Here is a 22,063-nt window from a genome sequence, read left to right on the forward strand (position 1 = left end):
TTGCCTTTTGAAAAAATCTCTTGTGAAGTATTAGTAAAGTGGTGCAGAAAAGTAAGGTTTTTATGCAGATATACAAAAGTTTGGGGTTTTTTTAAATTTAAATCTCTACTTATAAAAGCACTGCCTAAGCAGACATTGACGTTGGTAAGAGTGTTGCAGAATTACCATGTAGACTTTCTCCAGACTCTTTCTTTTGTTTTTATTTTCTTTTCACAGTCTGTGAGAATACTTTGTTTTGAGTCTTTGGAGAGCTGGGTCAGGACACTGAGTAATACAGAAGAATTTCACCTCCTGTAGGTCACCCCTGCAAATGCAAGGCTAGGAAGAAATAGCAAAAGTTAAGACTCCACTGAAATACAAATAAATGTATCTCTGCAACTCTACAAAGAGAAACATCACGACAAGCTAAGCAGAACACTGGTTTGAATGACAGCCTTGGTGATCCGGGAGGCTCTTTGTTTACATTCGAGGCACTTAGTTCTCTACACAGTCTCGGCAATTAAGCAGGCCTGCATCAAATGTGAATCAATCAGCTTTTTTTCCGACTAGGAATGACTGAAACATTCTACTCAAACCTCCCATTTCACGTTGCATCACTTCGTAAAATCAAGCGGGGTCCCTGGAACATGTCAACAGCCAGAGTTGGATTTTTCTTGATGGAGCTCAGTAATTTCAGGGTCTCATTTTGAGAGGGCAACAAGATCTCAGGTCTTGTATAGACTTAAAGGAGGAACTTTAATTTACTCTTCCTGCCCTTGGAAAGTGTACTAGCCTCCAGGTGACAAGTCAGTCTACAAACTTGTGGTAAGTTCACAGCTACCAAAAGGGGAACCCCTCATTTTGCTGCTGCACCCTTTGCCTGCTGGACCATGGAGGGAGTCATTTTAGATCACCAGAATGGTAGAAAACGATCTCAAATGAAAGGGAAAAAAAAAGCAGACATGCAGAAGATAGCATCATGCCATTCTAGTGAGCTGAACTGGCTTGAGGGAGACTCTAAGCCCCACAAGAGGCGTAGAGAGGGAGCAAGAATATTCCCCTTTATAGCTCTGCACAATTAAACCAGTACATCTGCTTCTGAAACAGAACCCAGGAGAATCTTTTCCTGATTCTGGGATAGCTGTGCAACAATTGAGGTGTGTTGAACCTGAAAGAACACACAGCAGAGCAGAGCAAAAATCTAAACCCAAGTGTAAGTTTAAAACATGCTTTTTTAGAGCTTGTGTGTGGTGAGTCCTGGTCTCCTGTTACTGCCTGTGTGTCTTGTACATCATAACCTGCAAACAACTGCATAGGAGCTGAGTATACTACCCAGAAGACATCTGAATGCTACATGAGTGACAGAAGACAAAGCCAACCGCCTTTCTCAGCTGAAGTAAATCTTCCATTTTGCTCTGGCTTTCAGCCTCAGCCCCAGAGCATTCTCCTTTTCTATTTCTCCCCATTTTCCTTCCATCTCAGCTGGCTCCTTCTTTTACTCCAGTTCCGCTTTTATCCCCACTGCAAGGGAATGCATCAGGCTACTATAGAAGCAAGCACTGCAGGTCCCTTCTAAATCAACATATTTTTTGATTCTGTGAATCCACACTGCAGTATGTGTCCTGAGGAGCTGGTATTTTATTCTAGTAATGGCAGTGAGGAGTGGTGATTGATTCTGCAGAATTGAAAGACACACATCTGGACAAGGTAAGAAAATAAAGCCTTTGAAGTCAAACTGAATATATTTTTTTAGAATTTATTCCAGCACTTTATAGAAAACTGAGGTAACCCTAACAGAAGCAAAACTCAACCCAGTGTTACAGAAAGAATAAGAAAAATCACCAATGAATTCACATGTGAAAGTACAACCATACATTGTTAATTCTTTAAAGCTCTTCAAATTTGTACAAGTTTCAGAGAGACAGATTGACTTATTTTGTTGGCACTTCACAGCTACTTTGAAAGCACAAATGAAACTGTTACTGTACTGTAATGCAGTGTGACATTAGTATGAAAGAGTCAAGACCCCTCCCTCAGTCTCTGATCTCATTTGAAGCATGACAACATCAGACTGGCATTACTAATGCACAGGTCCCCAGTGTACACTGGGTCTCGCTTTTGCATGCTCTGAGCTTTCCATACCCTTCACTACAGACCTGTAGATGTCAAGGACTCCTAGCCTTGAGCATACAGCAGTAAGTATATATGAGCAAAATGCATTTACAAAGATGTTTTAAAATTAAATGTGCTTTCTCTTGGACCTTCTACAGTCTGGAAAAGATCTGCAGTTCCATCTCAGGAAAACTATTTCAGCTTCAGACAAAAACATTTGGAATGTCAAGAGACTATTGCAAATTCTGAGAAACAACTTTATGAACATTACTGTTGTAACTCAGTAAAATCCATTAATGTTTCCCACAACACTGAATCTAAACATGCATCAGTGTGAACCATGAATGATAATTCCAAGTTGCAATATGGCCTAAAATTTCTAGATATAACAGAAACAAATAGTTGTGGTCATTCACAACAGAACATTGCACAATGTAGAACAGAGTGCCTCTTTTTAATATGTAAAAAGAGATTCCAAATATATGATGAGACAAAAGCAGATATATTTATTTGAATGAATTTATAAGACACGTTCAAGCTACTATTTAATAAAATAAAAACTTGATTACCACTTAAGAAAATCTTTTTGGAAATGCTTTCTTTTCCCCAAATGTAGAAAATCTCTGCTGACAATCTTATAAAACATACACATACTGCAAAAACAAAACATACAAGAGCAATGAAGAATTACCTCAGCTTTCACCACCACTTCACTTGATTGAAACTGTTCTTATGTTCCATTAGGCATAATAATATATTTGGAAAATGTAAATAACCTAATTACATTTTTTTGCTTCAAGCTTCCAGGCACCAGTCATATACCGCAGTCGTATAAAAAGAAGATCCCTGCCCATCTGCAGCCAGCTCCAAAAGGGAACTAACTTAGAACCTGTGATTAATGAAGAAGAAAACCAGAATGACATTGTTAGAAAAAAAATGAGCACTGGCACGACACACATTTAAGCAGTCATGAATCTCTGCATTCTCAGCACACTCAGCCCCAGATTTTAGATCTTTACATTAATAAAAATGTTATATTTTGAAAGCAATTGCTTTCTGGTAATTACATTATGCCACAGGTGGGACACTCTGGTTTGCAAGAAGCATAGTCATTCCATGTATGTGACAAGATGTGCAGTGCTCTCTGTGACAAGTCTTTGTTCAAGTAAATGGAAACCTGAACACCAATAATTAAGCAAATGATTTGTCCAGCAACTTTGGAGAAGAGGCCCATCAGCTTGTTTTACAACAACAATATGAAGCTGCCAATCTTCAGGCAAGGCAAAGAACCCAACTTGGTTAGAAAACCTTACTTGGTTAAAAAACCAAGCCTTCTGCCATCTCTGCTAACATTTGTGTTAGGCGCAATGTACACATGGAGCTGCACTGAAAGGAAACATTTCTAGTAAAGTTGGCTCAGGACATTTTCTACTTGCATCTGTCATCATTGCTACAGTTCATTATAATTTCTGTTGTTCAGGGGTTGTGCTGAGGAGATTAAAAGAAAGATAAAAAAACATGAGAAGGGCAAAAAAATAGAGTAACTGCATCTGATGGGGGGGAAGTGAGCCAAATCAAGTGGTACCTCTTAAGCTGGCTCTGCACTGATGAACTATGCATGGAGCTGAGTAGCAGAGACCTCCTTACACGTCTGAAACAACATCACATCTTAAGAAGAGATGGTGCTCTAGAGGAAGCCTTAATGGCTGAGAATTTTGGAAGGCAAGATGCAGTGAAATGGAACTGAATCAGTAAGTGATAATGGTCAGACTCCCTTCACAGTGTTTTACAATTGCACTAATTTATTAACAAATTACAACAAGAGGACATGCCAAAGTAGTGTTTTGTCCTATCAGTGTAACTCCTTACTTTTGTCTCCAGTGGGACTGCAGAGCTTCTCTGTCATGCTACCCCTTTATGCAGTCTTTCTGTACCAAGCCATGGCAGTAGGTTTGCAAGGACATGGCATTCAATATTTGTATGGAAAGATGGCTGCGTGCTATCAAAAGCGGGTAAATAGGGCAATAACCTTGTTACTCTGGATTGACATGTCAGCAATCTTATAAAAACATGAACTATCTCCCTACCTTCTATTTCAGTCCAGTTGACAGCAACTTCTGCTATAGGTATTTTGATGCGCTGGGCTATATAAAGAAGCTCCACGTCAAACGCCCTGAATAAGAACGGGAAATACCAAATATAATCACACATACTCCCAGAAGAAAGACAGTGGAAATGTTAATTAAATGATTATTCAGTTATGCAGTTGCTACCAATGCTCTATGGGTCAGATACAAATGGATGGGAAATTAATTTTCCTGACTAAACATCTCAGAACACAGCCAAAATACAGACAACAATAACAATACTTCACTGTGTCCTATTTTTGAAGGTATAGATGACTCTGTGTTCAGCCCTCTGCTTGCCTTTCATTCTGTCATAATCACAATTTAAACATTTTTGAAGACCATGAAGACCAAGCAATCAAATGCAAAGCATCACTCCACATCTCTAGTATAGTTTCATCAAAGAGAACATCTACCTGCCGTTGCTTTATGCTGATCTGCTGGGTGCTCCTTTTACTTTCTCAGTCAAGGAACTCAAGGAGGCAGCATAGAAGTGAGAAATCATTTATGTTATCGTGCACAACAGAATCCAAACAACAGTTAAGTGAGCACTTAATGCACAACACAAAATCCCTCTTGAGAGACTTGTCTTTTTTGTTGGGTCAATTTTTTGCAGGTTGTGCAGCAAAATGAATTGGGACAGTGATCCTGCTCTGTCAGGTGCTCCTTCCTGCTCACTTTGTCCAGAATACACCTTAATCCTCTCAGTTCTCTGCACAGAGAATTGTCTGTTTCATTCCTGGAAATGCATTCTCAAGTGGGCCTTCTGGCTCTGAAACCCCAGACTTTTGATATTCAACAAGTAGTCTGGCAGCTTTTAATGCTCGTTTAAAAATCAGCATATGAAACTGCCAGTAGCTACTACTGGCAGGGTTGAACATAAATAACAATTACGAAGATTCTGGTGATTTGTCTGGTTATTCTTGTTGCTAAGTCCAAGACAGTTTTCTTTTGAAATGAAAGAAAATCTTTTGCCACTGGAGGAAATGTATGTATTAAAGGGTTGCTTGAATTCATGTCTTTGGTAATTCCATTTAACACTAGAGAAAAGATGGAAAGGAACAGACAAGGTGATCAAGAGCAGGCAGAAGACACACTTTAGCAAGTTTCTTGCTAAGTTCAGATGTTATTTCCTTCTACTTCAAGCCACCTTATCCTTTTAAGCAGCACATTTCTGTAAAACTATTAATAAATTCAACAACAACAGCAGTCCACTGAAATGCGCACGCAGGTCTGACAGGTAGGTTCCCACTGAAGTACAGACCACAGCAGGCTGGCTTGCTGGTGGAATCACAGGCACACAAAGACCTGAACTCGCGCTCTCCGTGTACATGACAGGAGAGCCACTGATTCCAAACAGGACAGCATTAAAACAAGCAAAGGCAGTACAGATTGATGTTATCTACAGAGACTAAAGCTATTGTGTATAGGGAATTTAGAGCTACTTTGCAAATCTGATTTTGATTAGGACACAGGCCTTCTCATTGTCACCAAAGAAGTTACAAGAATAAATTATTTTTTTAACTCAGTGAACTAAATCTGCTCCAAGCAGCCTTGTCATTTCACTGCTTGCTTTACATGAGGGTTGAATACTATTTTATTAATCACTCCGTAGTCTCTTCTACTGAAGAGGTATTTAATTTTTTGCTGACATTTTACATTTGTGAGCCAAAAACCCAATGTATTCACCTTTGAATGTTTATGAATCATGTGTATTAAGACTAAATCTAATTTTGTAATACTACTTAAATGACTAAAAATCTTAAGAGATGCAGAATAATTGCCTGATGAATTAGACTGTATGAGCTGCTCTAAAAGTATTACATAAACTATTAGCTTAGTGAACTAATAGTTATTTGCAGTAATTCCTGTGGACAACTGATTACTGGAATGTCAGCACATACATCACAGAAGAACAACATTAAATAGTTCTGTGAACTAGAGGGCTCAAAGCAAGAGATTAAAAGCACAGGAATTAATCAGGTTGAACACTAATATCATTACATGTGGCTGCCATTTGGGTAACGGTGAACATATCCTGAAATTAAAAAAACTATTCAAGGCTGAAAGGAGAATGACTTCAGTAGAATACCACCAGGTAACCATTTTTCATCCCTTTTCCCCACCACCTTTCAGTATACCAGAATGGTTAGTGAGGGAAGACAGACTGCAGTGTGCTCAGTACACTGACAGCAGCACAGCCATACTCCAGACCACCAGATCCAGATGGTACAGGAGACCCATACAGAAGCTTCCACAGCAGCAGATGAGCTGTAAGTGCAATTCATGTGATTTGCTGCAAAGCCATTAGTGAGCAGTTAACCTGGGACAGAAGTGCTCCTAGGAACAGCAAGCTGTTATTCACACCATGTACTTCATTCTGTCCAGAATACCCAAACTTGGCTCCAGCCTGAAAGAATTCAGGTTCCAATCTAAATACCCAGAGTCAGCCAATAATCTATGATTTGAACAATTTCCCCATCTATTTCTAATAGTGGCTCCATGATGAGGTAATTACCACGAACATGTAATATAAAATAATGAAAAAATTCTTAAAACAAAAAAAAATGCGGCTGTGTTTTGCTTAAGTAGCAATTTAAGACAATACTGGCTAAAATGAATTTAAAAACCAAGCTGGTAGGTATTTAATTGAATTCAGTCTTTTAAAACCAAATCCTTAAGATGGTTGAGCTTACAAAATATCTATCCTTAAAAATTATTCTGTATTTTAAAATTGCACTAAGATTCTTTTTCTGGTCCAATACTATTTGTTTCAAAAAACAAAATCAGGCCTTCATTTATAATGTTTTAACTGGAATTTATGAGTTTTGTGCATCCAAGATATGTTTTCCCAGTAAACTCTTAGAGAAAACAGCCAGTGGTCAAAGAGGTCTAACAATGAAAAAGGATGCCAAGTGGGCTAGATTGCCAGAACTGCCCTAGCTGAACTTGGGCTTTTGAAAGTCCACATGTCAGCCAAGAGCAGGACTTTGTAGAAGACAAAACAGACACATTTAAAACAGCAAAAGTATTTTTGCGTTGATTAGACACGCATAAACAATTCTACTTGCCATGCACAAAACGAGGAAAAAACCAGTTCATTCCACTGCTTGTATTGGTCTACAATGGGACAAAAATGGGAAAAAAATCCCTGTAGCGATATGAATGCTTATTTTTCTCTAATTTTTATATAGCAACTCATATTTAGAGATTAGTGACAAACTGGATAAATAAATATTATTTTTTATATTGCTCTTCCCCAGTTTTAAATGTGAAACAGCATGCCTTGTTCAGTGCACAAGGAAATTTTTCTAGATAAAAGTAACAGCAACAACTTGATCTGCTTCATTGATCTGTTGGCTTGTACAATGCCATCATAAATTTCCACTTCATAAAAATACGCCAATCAAACCTAGGACTAGAACTACATTTTGAATTTCCCGTCCTTTTATCATAAAGGTATGACTGTAATTGCTATGTCTAGTATTCCTAAAGATAGATATTTTCAGGCTGGAAGAAATTTTATCTTGTTTTTTTTTGTTGTTGTCAGAAGAAATCAATGATCAAATTTAGGATGGGAAAACTTGGCCAGTGAGATCATTTAATTTTCCAGTATTTCTCCTGTGCATCAAAATTTAACATGAACAGTTACATTTTTCAGGTCAAAACTGGAGATGCAGAACTAGACCTTCTTTTGTAGCCTGAAGTGAGTAATTCCAACTGTCTCTGTTATGTTTTTATAATATCTCTTTTAATTTTCTTTTAAGTTTTAAATTAAAAAATCTGCTCCATCCATTTCGGAAAAACAGATTAGCTGTGTAATCAAATTCAGAATCTAAAACACAAAGCATATGCTCTCTGTTCAAAGGGCTGCTTTCATTTCAAACTAATGTCAAAACTTTGATATTTAGAAAGTAAATTTCAAGAATGTTTCGTTTATATTCATATATACACTGCCAAAGGATAGTTAAACAAAAAAGACAATGAGAACACTCACCATAAAAAGCCAGTTTAGTATTCAAGCATTATTTCTTAGTACTGAATATATAAACAGTTTGTAGAATCTATTAATTTTCAAATGCTTTCTAAAATTTAGGGTTAGATTAAAAATATTTTAGGAAATAGCTTGGTCTCTCTTTAAAAAGTGTTATGTGATCCTTATTGCCATAATATAAAACTCTATTTATCCTTGTATGCTTCAGTTTCAAGACTTCCTAAATATAAGCATCCATAAATCAAATTCAGCACTGCAAGAAGAGAAATCTGGTCTGTTTTCTTGTATTTTTAATATTAAAGAGGTGATATTCACATCAATGTCCACTGGAGTGGAAAAAGCATGATGAAAGCATAAAGAAGTGAGGGTCTAAGCAGGTGGGAACTATTAGATAGCTGATTTTATAGCAATTTTATAGTAACGTCATGAGGAAACATGTTATGCATCAATTTTTGTCCAAGTATTTTTTATAAGCATTCACCTAGCACTGTAGTACCCCCACAAATCCAGCCCTGACTAAGCTTGAGCACACAGGACATGATCTGCTTTGTGCAGAAGCCTGGTACTCATTCCCTTCAGCAGCTCACTACGTGTTCCAGTGCAGCAGCTGGGGAGCCCTGGGCAGGCTCCAGGAGCAGGGTGCTTAACTCAGATGGCTTTTATCCTATTAAATTCAGCAGCCACCTCCATTATTCCCAGAACATCTGAGCAATGACCACATGGAACTGAACACTCCTTCAAGTACCTAACAGACCTGCACCCCACTTGTGGGATTTTAAGTTCCAAAGAGAATCAAATAATTACCTTGGATGTCAAGTAGCTCCAATGCAGTGAGGCAGAAATGGAAATGAATCCAGATTTCAGAGCCTCTTATCCAGTACTAAGATAGTGGTTTCTCTGATACCCCTTGCTGATGGTTTCAGCATGAACAAGTTTCTCTGTGACCAGGTGGGGACTCCACAATGTTTCAAGTCAGCAGAAGTACAATACCACTTACTGTTTCTTAGTCTTCTGCTTCCATACTATTATAAGTACAGAACCCCTATGGCACAATGTCGAACCAGTCATTTTACATGTGTTATGCAAGAAAAAGATATCAGGGGCCAGATTTGCTTAAAGTAGGAAGTTTCCAGCATTGACCTGTTTCAGATTCTGACACAACTATATTCAAAGAAATCCAACGCTATGGGATGAATGTTTGCTGTCCCTATATAATTTCCAATGGCAATTACTCCAACTGTTTGTACAACACTGACATTTCACTTAGGACTACCATTTCCCTGAATATATGCACTCACTGCTCATACCTCCCCAACTCTCAGTTTATTTCCAGATCTTATGAGTATTAACTGGGAAAGGGATGATACTTGGATTTGTGCACTGACAGGCTATCTTCCAGTTACACATGCTGAACGACTAACTGCGGAGTGAAAAAGTAACTTTTGAGACCTTACATTTTTTTATTCTGCAGTGGCAATAATCTGAGTTTCTCTCCTCTAAGACAGTTTAATTTTCCACAAACCTTGCCAAAGCTTTTGATCTTGAAATCTCTACTGTTCTGTCAGATTTGATTTAAATTAGCTAATCAATATAAAAAAGAAGCTGGGTGAACACAGAGACTGTTGACTGACAGATGAGCATAAAACTAGACAATACACTGCCAGTTTGAGCAGAACTAAACCAAATTTTAAAAAACACAAAAAACCTATGGCTGTTTTATGCAAACTTGTGACTTGGAATTAACTGAAGAGCTTCTTTCATGGAAGAATTTGAGTTGTTCTTTTCTTGATACACAAAACAAGCATTCTTCATCACTAACCAGTACATTTCAGAAAAACAGAAAAACACACAGTGGATTAGTTTATGGATTACTGTAGATAAAAAAGCAAGAATAGAAGGCTTATCTAGTGGCACATACAAGGCACAGTGAACTAAGACATGAAGATCTTGTACGTTCCACACCAACTATATCAATACTATAAAATGTTAGCAATATCCCTTTTTCATTGCTTCTATTCCTGGATAGTGGGGTACAGAACAATTGTTTATACTCTTTCATTCCTTTGGTGCTAGATAATTGAAGTGGCAGAAGAAATCTTATTTTTACCCAGAAAATACTTTTTATAACCAGTAAGCCCAATTACAAAAAAATCCTTCAGTTTAAAAAAGAATAAAATTTAAGATTTAATTTTTACAGCTGAAACTGATTATCCACATTTATTTCTTTCAGTTTTCTTCTTGAAGTGCTTAATTTATAAAGTAAAGTTAAATAAGGCAGTTTTGAGATGTGCACTTCTGGGCCTAATGTATGAATTGAACCATGTATTTAGAAAATCCCTGTAAGTGAAATTTACAGAGCTTTATGGATCAAGACTGGGTTTGGAGGTAGCAGCACAAATCATACTTCTGGCTCAGCCAGAACCCTATAATCTCCTTCAAGGCAGTAAGCAAACCACTTGGGTGGGGAAGTGAATTTCTGACGATGCTGTTCTGACAAAGCATTCAATGCAGCAACAGCTCTGCATCCCACACGAGATTCATGTGCCCAAACACAACATTTGCAACTGCAGTCTGGAGGGGCAGTACAGCTGTCAAAGCTCAGCCTAAAATGATACACATTGGAATCGACTAGGACTGTAGGATTGCACACATTTGTGCATGGGAACATTGTTCAGCAGTTCTGTTCCCTACCAAACAAGTGGAAGCCCATGAGAGATTTCCCTTAATGAAGACAACAGTTTAAAGACGTTTGATTACACCTAATTAAACTACCCCTTTTTAGCAAAAATTGTGGCATAGAAAATTTACAGAAATTATAGTATTTGTGTGAATACAGTGCTTCAGTCCTATAATAGTAGTCATGGCTCTATCACTCACATACAGGAACTGTTCTACCTAAATTACAACTAAAGGAGCTCTCAAGTAATTAAAAGACTACACATAATTTTCTGTTGTCTTAAATTAATGGCATCTGTCAGTGGTCCTCACATAAAATACATTAGCAAGAAAATAAGTAAAGAATTAGCTTTCACTTTAGAGTCCTCAGCAATTACAAACATCTTATCAGATATTGATTTTACATAAAATACATTGGTTAAGCAGTACTGAATTGTAATGTATTAAAAAAAAACGCTGATAAGAATTTTGAATACTCTTAACATTCTGTATCATAATAACAGCTTCTCTCCCTTTCTTACTCTGCTTGCATGGCTCATATCTGTAGAAGTGGAGAGGACTCTCAGAAATTGGGAGTGAATTACAGCACCATGAAAAATTGTTAGTTTGAAATTTCTTCTGGAGGTGAAGAAAAAAGATTTATTGGGATTTTCAGGTTTTTGAGGCCTTTTCCCTCTTTTTTCCTCTCCTCTTTCCTAATCAATTACCATTTCCTCTGACAAGGCAGAACCAAAATATCCTACCTAGAATTACATACATCTTTTAAGAAACAAGAATAAAATTGAATAAAGAATAAAATTAAATACCCAACTACTTTCCTAAAATGTATCTTAGTAAGAACACAGAACTTCTAACAATTACCAGGATACTTTAACATAACAAGAAATCAAAGCTGCCATGCAAGCAATACTATAATTGGCTAAACTGTGCAGCTGGGATTTGTATATCACATGCTTCATCATAGCTGCAATACTAAAATTACTTTTTCAAACCCATGTTCAATTATTACAAAACACCACCAACAAAAAAAGGAACAATTTACCAGCGTTCTATGTGAAGGTTTGAGAAAGTCTGCAAGGCAGCTTCTCTGGTTAGAAGTTTAAATCCGCACTGTGTGTCCCGGATCTCTTTGACACACAGAAACCACACCAGGAAGTGGAACCCATACATGAGCAGAGTTCGGAAGTAAGAGCGCTGTGGACAAAAGGCAACAAGTGGTTTTATTTGAGTGATGAGTGAAGTGCTTCAAGAAAGCTGCCTTACAGGACAGCGACTCTGTTTTGTGATAGCTTTAAAAGTTTGTAAACTGCTTGTATTTTGCACTGGAATGAAAGCATAACTTACCAATTGTTACAGTCAAACAAAATTTTGGCTGAAAGGGAATGATTTTGATCTAGGGAAAGACTTGCCAGTCGTGTATAGTCTACGATAGGAGAAATCAAAGTTCCTTTTTCTCCTCTCCCTAGTTCAGAGCAGTTTTTCACTCTTCTTATTATGCCTTATTAAGTACAGCAGGAACCTGCACCTGGATTTCAGATAATTAATGTAACAGCAATAGTATCTTCTGCATGATTCTTTGTAAGCATAAATGGACCAAGTGAAAAAGAGGTCTAAAGTAAAGGCTGTTGTGCAAGACATCTCATTTGTATTTCCAGCAATGTTACAGTCATCTCTTTTGTTCTTTTGCTTTCACAGATATATTTTATATCTCTGATAAATGTTCCCAGCCTACTCTTTGGTTACATACAAGTTACACACAAGATGTTCTTGACACCATAATCATACAGATAATTTTGTCCATGGACTGCAGAGGCTGGAGTCTGGATTTGCAGAGGTCCCTCTTAGTCTTTTACTCAAGACAGTTCCTAAACCAACTAGAACTGTGATCCAAAAATTCCTTCTGAACTCACTGCTGTTCTCAAGCTAAATTTAAGTGATTGTATCTAAGCCATATATCACGTAAAATCTTCAGGAGCCAATGATTCAACTGTTAAGTGTCTCTGGGTGATAAGACATGCCTTTAAAACCAACAATCTAGAATGTCACTTGTAAAACAGGGAAGATGCTTGGCTTATTAAATAATAGCCTTTGGCTCAGGGAAAACCGAATTCATAGCTTGTGCCTTTTGAAAAGTGCTCCTGCCCAAGGTTAATCGTGGATCTGGTGTGGCTTCTTTGGCTCTTTTGGCTCTTGTGACACTAGGCTCTCATCAGGGCCAGAAGGGAAGTGCTAAGAGGCTGCATGATTGTCGGACAGTGAAAATGCACTTACTTCACAAAGAGGAGTTCCTGGGTTACACTTATCACTCCTAAGACTATGCAAGTCATAATACAGATACATTAAAGGACATTAACAATTCTAGAGGCAGATCAGAATTCTTGATGTACTGATACTGAATGCAAGGGTGAAATTCTGGTCTTAATAAATTCAATACAGCTGCTTATCACAGCTTCATTCTACCTATTTATATGCCCGTAAGTCCAGAGAGAAATCCCAGCATCTAAAAGATTGCTCTGTAACTTTTTTACACCTATTGCACTATACAACAGTCTTGTCCCACTACAGTAAAAGCAGTCTTTCCACTCTGGTCTAGGGACAACTGGGTGATGAAACAAAATGGGGTACACATTTCAAGCAAATCAGTACTACCTAAGCAGTTTGCAGATTGCTCTATTAAACATTCAGAAATATGGGGAGAGCAGGAAGCAAATGATGAACACATCCTAAAAACTGTACTTTTGATGAAAAGATGAAAGTTCTGTTTGAATTCTTCTCCCTAATGTAGCAAGACCTTCAAGAAACATGAATATACTGAAAGAAGTCTGTCCACATTCAGTGCTTGACCACGCAATGAAACACTTTTTCTGGACTCCCCTTTATCAGCTACATATTCACCCTGTAGTAGTTCCTGGTTTCTGATAATGATAAAGGTTTTTTTCTTGCTGGGTTGTTTCTTTTTGTGAGGATGCATGCAACATGTATTTGCAAGATCTCAGGAAGAATGAACCACTCCAATACTATCTCATAAACCAAAAGAAAAAAGGTACAGATCTACCAGGGGCTGAACATTATCAGCATAACTTCTTTTGAACTTCTGTAATTATTTTAGTAGTTGTGTATATATCTTAGAATAAATTCAAGTACTAACCATCAGTATAAATAAAGCTTACTCTTGAGAACATTCACCATGATGAGCACATCCAATGACACTAAAAAATGAGCCCAGCAATGTGTCTGGTGCAATTCAAGTTCCATGCCTGTGCTTTGTCAATTACTGTCTGCCAAGACATCAGAAAATCAGATGCAAGATAAGGCCTTGTGCCTGTGCATCACTGTTTATTATACAAGAGTCACACATAGAACAGTACTGTCTGTGTGTTCAAGACTCAAAAATTTTACTATGAGTAATAGAGAAGACTTAAACCACTTTCCCATGAATAGATGTACTCTTCAAACAGCTGGCTGCTAATTATCCCCAACTCATTTTAAACAGGTTTCAAGATCTGAAGGCCAAGTTCTTGCACTGGAAGGAAATCAATAATAACAAACCCATCAGCTGTCTTCCATTCCAGCCCCAGTACTGGTTACTAGCTACCAATTCTGTCAGGGTTTAGAAGCTCTGTTTGTGAGGTATTCTGAACTATAAAAATTAAATCCATAAATTGGAACACTAACTGAAATGAGTTCAAAGTGCCTGAAATCTAGAACACATCCTTTGTATATGATGGAGGACATCCTGCATGTATGACAAGCTTTTCCTTATTTTTAGCATCCATTCTTTTACAAATATTGATTATCTAATTGCAAAAGCTGTAGAGCAGAAACAAATAATGGAAATATTTGGTTACTAGTACACAGCAGGAAATGGAAACAAACCTTTGCTATTGAGTCCTTCTCCAGATGAGCTCTAGAACCACAGGAAATTGCCATCCCCTTCTGTACAGGAATATAAATCAAAGAGTTATTACTTAAATGAATATTATTTGAATAGGTGGAATCTTGTGTTGAGAAACATAAAATAAAAAAAAAAACAACTTCAAGGCAGTACACTTCTCTACTTCCTGTAGCTGCACTTCTACTGCTAGGTTTTGAGCCTAAATCAGTCTTCTACAATTAAGAGATAATCTATAGCTTTACTACAATTTGCATATGGTGTATGCAAATTGCCTCAATTTATTCAGGTTCTGGTTAAACTTTACATTGTTTATTTCATGCATACTGCAAATGTGTTTAGCAGCACATGTAAGTATGCAGTAATCCTAGGAACTAAATGTTATAATGTACATTTTCCTTAAATATTGCACAATGGAACCAGTAACAGAATAAAGCACTTTTTGCATGGATGTATCTTCAAACAAATAAAATGTCATGGTATCAGACAAAAATATAACCTCATAATTAAATTAACGTGATCAAAACAAAAGGTTTAACACTATTCTCACTACTGCTACTACTTCTCACATAAAAATCTCTCAAATCTACTCTATTTGTGGCCAATGCTGGAGAACCAGCAGCTGCTGCCACCCTGGTAAGAAAGAGAGTCAGGGTCACACACTGCCCGTTGGGTCCTGAGCCTGTGACTCTTGCTTTCACAGACTGCAACCCCTTCCACAGGTACATCCATCCCACACAGCTCTGTCTGGAAGGCTGCACATCTCATCTGACCCTCTGGGAAACCAGCTGAAAGTACCTCACTCATCTGCATTTAAGCAGAAAATAAACCTCAGTTCTTTCAAGTCAAGCTCCCAAAAGAGCATGACTGTGCAGGGAGGTGTTCTTGTTCCACAGGTTCTGGAATTTTTGTTTACAACAAAAGTTCTTCCAAATACTGTCATTAAACTAAAGACCCTGAGAAAAGAACACCTGTATAAAAGAGGATGGAATTAAGACGCACCCTTAAAGGTATATAGGATGACATCAGATAAAATGAAAAAACAAAACAGTTAACGAAGAAAACTAAGTAGGCATCACATGGTATTTATACAGAACAGAACAACTTCAAATAATTTGAAAGAAGGACAAACAGCAAATAGAATGCTCTGTACTGCCTTGAATTAGGCACAATGGATGCAAAGGAGGTAAGAACTACAGTGAAATCTCCTACTGACAGCCCGTTCTTGAGGCTTCTAGCCTTACACTTAGGTCTTCAGACTTCCACCTATATCTTCAACTGGATCTCAAAAAATTTGAAGAGAACTACAAAAGTCTGTCTTGTGTATTAAAGTATGCATGTGTATTGAAGTAAAAGCATGAGAATTTATACTCACAGGCCATGGCCGGAGATTCTTTAGACCTTCTTCTACTTTTTCAATATCTGCAAATTTTGTAGCTCCATCTGCATCAGCCATAAGAATCTTTTGTCCCCGAGAACTAAAGACACCCTGCAATGAAAATAGTCAATAAAAATATCAACACCTTTGAAATCAATTATTTGTCATAAGCCAGGTGCAAGACACTCCAAAAACCTAATGTAGTAACAAGACAGTTATGTCTCAGAGATTCCACACAACAGGTGAGTCTTAAGATTCTGCTACTAACAATAGTTCACCTATTTATAAGGTAGTAACATCTATAGACTTCACATTCTGAGTGTCCACAGTGACAGACAATGCATGCACATGAAAGGCTAACAATCGTTCTCAGGAAAACCTAAATCCAAAAGTCAACAAGTTGCTACAGTCAGCTCTAGAGGGGAGCATGAAGAAGCAGTGATTAGCAGTTGCCACTGCACTGGATGGCTTTTCTTTGTCATGTGAGCTACAGAAAGGAGGATGCAGTGCGAGTTTTTCCCAACACTGTCTCAAGAAAATTCAAGAGCTATTTCTCAAAACTAATTTAAGATTAAGTCTCAAGTCACAGTATCACTGCAAAACATTTGTGATGCACAGGTTCCACAGCTTATTTTGCCATATGCTTGGTCAGAAACATTTCATAATTTTTGAAGGGGTCCAGACAGGAAAACAATTAGCAGTGGGTGTGACAAAAATACTGCTGCAAGCAAACATGCATGTGTCTGGAAAAGCCTGTCAAGGAAGCAGCTGTACACACATCCACTCTACACGATGCATTGCAAAAGTATATCACACAGAAAATTGTTCTCCTTCTCTTGGAATAACTTCAAAATTGTATCTCTTATAATAGTTCCATAAATTCTAATATAATGTTCTCTCGATTTCCTATAGGTACTCATTTTCCACAAAAAAATAAACTGACACACTAAAGATAGAGCTGAAAATACATGTTAGTGACAATCCATAGGTGATACTGCCCTTTTTCAGAAAAGCAAAGAGTCATTCATTGTAGGAATACGATGTTCATTCTAAATGTGTGACAGCTATTTCATTTTTAGAACATGTTTATGTTTGTCTTATAAAAATACCTCTGTGAAAGCACAAATTGTGCTGCTTTGACTATCGACTGTGGGTGATAGCAGTGGGCTTCAGTAAACATAAACTTTGCTGGATTAATTCTTGTTTATCAGCCATGGTAAAAACCACAGCCATGACCTGGAGAGTGAAGTTTTGTCTACAAAATCTTAACTTTAATCTGTCTTGGTCTTTTTTTGTTGTTGGTTTTTTTTTGGTTGGCTTTTGTAAATATAAGCCTATTGCTAAGTAGAACTAACATGAATATGAAATTCAAGCATTTTTTCCACTTTGAATTCACTAACATGAATATGAAATTCAAGCATTTTTTCTGCTTTGAATTCTCATATTAAAAAAAGTCTTTGTTATTGATCTTTCTGAAAAGACAACACTGCTGTCAAGATCTAAAATAAACTTATTTTGAAAGAAGTTTTTGCTTTAATTTATAGAATCTGTACTCAGTTTTATCATAATAATTTTGTTAATGCATTGAATTCAAAATGTCAATCAGCACAGTTTTATCTTCTGCATATTTGGGCACACATAGTTCAAACAGAGAAGTAGATGAAAGTATTAATTACCGTCCTGACTGCTCCCCCTTTCCCTCGATTTTTTTCCAAAGATATCACTCGCACTTTGTCACTTCCATATTTCTTGGTGTACTCCTTTGCAACCTGACAGATATACAAAAAACCAGCATAAAACAAAACCAGGAATCAAGGGAGAAATATACATTTGCTCACCCTTCAAAAGAAAATAAATTAATATCACAGAGCCATAACCACTTCAGTCGGCACAAATACATTGCCAGTGTTCACTGGAGTCTGCTTGGGAAAATAAAAAACAGTTCACAGTCAAAACAAGAAGACTGAAGGAACTAAGTAATGTTCAATAAGAGCAGGATATTTCCCTAAACAATTTCAACTCCCATCGTCCCACCTTCAAAAACTCAATCCTAACTTAATTTATATCATACTATTGCAGACCTTTTCTATTAACACCAATAGTTAATAAAATAAATACAATTTTCTATGACAGCCCCCTATTTCTCACTTGTTTTGCTGCTATTTCTGGTTTTGAAGATAAATTCACGTTAATTTAAAATTCCATTCATACTGCAAGGATCTGAACATTTTGGTACACGTTGTGAGGAAGCGAAAGCTTGAGTTATCTACTAATTTTTTTCTAAAAGTTGTCTTGAGTCCATTTAAGTCCAGAGGCCTGCAGCCTTTGTATGCTCAGTTGAACAAAATGGTAGAAAGAACGCATAGCAGTCAAAAATATATACCAGCAATCCTTAAAGCAATATGCATTTTAGTGACTAGCTCAAACATCTTCCAAGCAGTAGGAAAAAAAAATCCCACAAGCTGGCTAGCCTTCCTTGCCAGTGACATACATCAAAGTTGAAGCACCAGAATACAGAACTATTTTTAAAATACTACTACTGGCACATGGATTTTTAAATAAGCGATCCCATGAAGGGTGTGGGAAAGAACTATGTCAGCTTTTCTGTCAATCACAATATGAACAAAATGTTTAGCTTCCTCAAATTAATATTCACGTCATCACTATGCACATGAAGAGTATTTAATGAGAAATTTAAGTTAGGATTAGAATTCTTAGAATCTCAGCTGCAGGAAAATGGCTGTCACAGCTGCCAATCAAGAAAACTTGAATTTGCAAAAGAATTATATGTGTATTCATGTGCATATGTGCCATCCACAATGCATACATGACAATGACAGGAATAATTCAGAAATGTGAACTTCAACTGTCAACTGCTTCAAGTACCAAAATAAAATATAAACCACTATTGTATTCCACAAATATACAAAAATCCAAATAAAATTCCATGCCTCTGATTGGTTGAGAAGAAATTTCCTTTTCTTACCTTTGCAGTTTGATCTTTACTACCATCATTAACCACTATCACTTCGTAAGTGAATGAAGGATCTTGTTTCTTGAAAATAAAAGCAGAAATAATGCATTTCATCCAATTTCTTAAGTAGGCAGTAGGTCTTTCAAACACCATTATTCTTTTCTCTCTAAGAGTCATTCACAGTTTCCAACAGACATGATGCAGTAGATTTCTTAAGATGGCATAATTAAAGAATTTTGCCATATTTGATGCAGGTACCCATATATTGGCTTGTCACGCTACCATCTAGAACTGAAAAATCAATTCAGTTGAAGAAGATGGAAGCTTAGAAAAACATCACTTTTAAGAAAACCCAAACAAAACCCACAAAGTTTTCACAATGGGCTTCTTACCCAGAGAACAAATCCTAATGAAGAGCAGAGGTTTATGAAACTTGGAACAAACCAGGACTTAGTTTAGAAAGCTAAATGCATGCTTAAGCCTTAACTCTGTCTTGGACAGATTTAATGCATATGAAGATTTTTTAATCCTATAGTAGCATATTAAATTTTTACTTATTTAAAAATCCTTTCTGCCACTCAATCTAAAAATAACTGGTAAGAGACAGAAGCATTATTTCTAAGTGGCCAAGTACTACTGTTTTAATGTACACTAACATGACAAAGTGACTAGATCTCTGACTTACTATACACAATACATGAAAAATAATGAATTTTGAAAACAAAAAGTAAATACCTGTCTTTTTTCTAAATAATCCAAAGCTTCATCCATCATAAGTGGTACTAAAGAAAAGGTGGAGGAGGTCAGGTCAGGTTAGTAGATTTTAACACCAAAAGCACCTGCACAAGCAAGCTGAAAACAGCCACAAAGCAAGGCTGAGCAAATCAACTCTTTCATACAACACTACCTTCAGTAAACAAGCTTAGCAGCTGCAACTATAAATGCTGTCCTTTCTGAATGCAGAAAGAACACTTAAGAAAATCACAGATACAATACAAAGCAGGATAAAAACATTTTTTCTGAGGAACCAACTTTTTAGTTTGAAGTATGTAATTCTTTACACAACATTAAAGGAAAAAAATAAATCACTCTTTATGACTGACCCTCCAAACTAGCACTGACTTTATCTATTTAAGCAAGCTGTCAGCTTGCCACATCAGCTTCAGAGCTTGATTATTTCTATCACATCTAAAAGCCTTCTCTCAGTATCAGGTGCTCCTATCCATGGTCAAGTCAAACACAAACCCGTGAGATCATCCCTTTTTCTCCTTGTCTGAAGCTGCTGTTGTTGTTTAAGGAGTGGGAAGTTCTTAAATCAATTTTAAAAGTATTTTACTACTTCTTGCCTGGCAGCATTTACAGGGGCAATGAACAGCCATTCTTCTGGGGTTCATTAAAATTAAGAGGATTTTTACAAGTGCCCCATGTTATTTTTAGCAGTGGAAATCAAGTTACACAATGCCTTAATTTTGAAATTCAATGTACTTGGACTGTTTTCTGGGAACCACATCCAAAATCTGATACATAACCCGGCCTGCCAGAATCTTCTGCTAACCCAACTGACCTCTGTATTATTACAGTAACAACAGACAGATTTTTCTTCTTTTCCTCAAAACAAGAAAAATCTTACACCGGTTTTCCTCATTGTATGAAGGCACAACGACAGAGAGTTCTCTTGTAGCAGGATCATGTATATTTGGTGCAGATCCTTTCCTGTATTCACCATCATTGTGTGGCATTGTTTTGGCAGTTACATGAGCGATTACACAAATCTGTGATGAAGAACAAATAAAAAAAGTTGTCCAGCATTCTATTAGAAGCTTACCTAGCTGTTAAATGTGCCATCAGGGGTAACCAAATATATTTCAGTAGTGAGGCGGATTAATGTTGTGGAATTTCACACAAGACCAAAACCCTCTCCTGCCGTTTGGTTACTCCCACTCTGACTGACCACTCTCAGCATCATTGGCTTGTACCTGTTTTAACTGCAAAGCATGCAGGTGCTTGCAAAGTCATGGTCCAAGTCCCTTCCCCAAGTAACCCTGAGCACACAAGCGGATGTCACCTTAGATCCCCCAACAAGCCACTGAAAGCAATGGAAAGGCTCATGACCAGCCAGACATGTGCTTGCAAAACTGAGGCTCTGATTGCTTTATGCACGGCTAAAAAAAAAAAAAAAAAGCGGTAGAATTAGGGCTCTGGAGCACTCTTACTTGGTGACACCACACACAGAATCATTTAGGTTCAAAGAGACCTCGGAGATCACCGATGCCCCAACACCACAGTATCAATTAGAGCACTGTACTCAGCGCCACGTCCAGCCTTTCCTTAAACACCTCCAGGGAAGGTGCCTCCGCCACCTCCCTGGGCAGGATGCATACGTGGCACTGTAGACAGGCAACAGAATTCCGCTTTCCAGGGGGTCCAACTTCTCAACCGCGCAGGCCATTTCGGACACACAGAAACACAGCAAATACCCATATGGTTAACGCGAAGGCGGACATTTCCCAACACGGACTGTAAGGCTGAAACGCTCCGTCCTGGTCGCCTTTACCAGGCACGGCACGCCACCCCACGCCGAAACACGTTCCCCGCACAAGCCCAGCCCTGCCGGCTTCTGCCGCCCGGCCCGGGCCGGCCCTGCCGCCTGCGGGGCACGGCGGCACCGCGGGACCCCTGGCCGGGCCGGGACCCCGGGCAGCGCCCCTGCCCCGCACCGGGGGGCGGGGGCGTGCACGGGGCGGCCCCGCGCACCGCCCCCTCCACGGAGTCCCCCGGGCACGCCGTGCGCGGCTCTCACCAGGACGAAGAGGAAGGCGGCGAGGGCCGCCAGCGCCAGCGCGGCTAAGGGCAGGGACAGGGGCAGGGACGGGAGCGGCGGCAGCGCCATCGCCCCCGGCAGCCGCGGGGCCCCAGCGCGCCGCGACAGCGA

The 22,063-nt window shown here is 38.2% G+C and overlaps 1 protein-coding gene across 1 annotated transcript; it reads right to left on the reverse strand.

Annotated features, from left to right (window-relative positions):
- Positions 1–1,738: 1,738 nt before the first annotated feature.
- On the reverse strand, positions 1,739–22,021 carry ALG5 (ALG5 dolichyl-phosphate beta-glucosyltransferase). The gene is made up of 10 exons (XM_062514722.1): positions 21,932–22,021; positions 20,762–20,903; positions 19,867–19,913; positions 19,144–19,212; positions 17,834–17,926; positions 16,155–16,268; positions 14,764–14,823; positions 11,930–12,081; positions 4,179–4,264; positions 1,739–2,980 (listed from the first exon to the last, which is right to left on the reverse strand). The coding sequence occupies exons 1-10, from the start codon at positions 22,019–22,021 to the stop codon at positions 2,868–2,870; spliced, it is 966 nt and encodes a 321-aa protein (XP_062370706.1). The 3' UTR covers positions 1,739–2,867.
- Positions 22,022–22,063: the final 42 nt, after the last annotated feature.

Source organism: Cinclus cinclus, chromosome 2 (genome assembly GCF_963662255.1).
Source record: "Cinclus cinclus chromosome 2, bCinCin1.1, whole genome shotgun sequence".
NCBI lineage: Eukaryota > Metazoa > Chordata > Aves > Passeriformes > Cinclidae > Cinclus > Cinclus cinclus.

Bases quoted from the DNA above. Each gene is read 5' to 3' on its own strand.
- ALG5 (XM_062514722.1), bottom strand. From the start codon at position 22,021: ATGGCGCTGCCGCCGCTCCCGTCCCTGCCCCTGTCCCTGCCCTTAGCC. The intron at 16,269-17,833 runs GTAATTAATACT...TTTTCATTGCAG, and splicing joins AAGGGGGAGCAGTCAGGACG to GGTGTCTTTAGTTCTCGGGG. The intron at 14,824-16,154 runs GTGAGTATAAAT...ATTCCTGTACAG, and splicing joins AGAATCTCCGGCCATGGCCT to AAGGGGATGGCAATTTCCTG.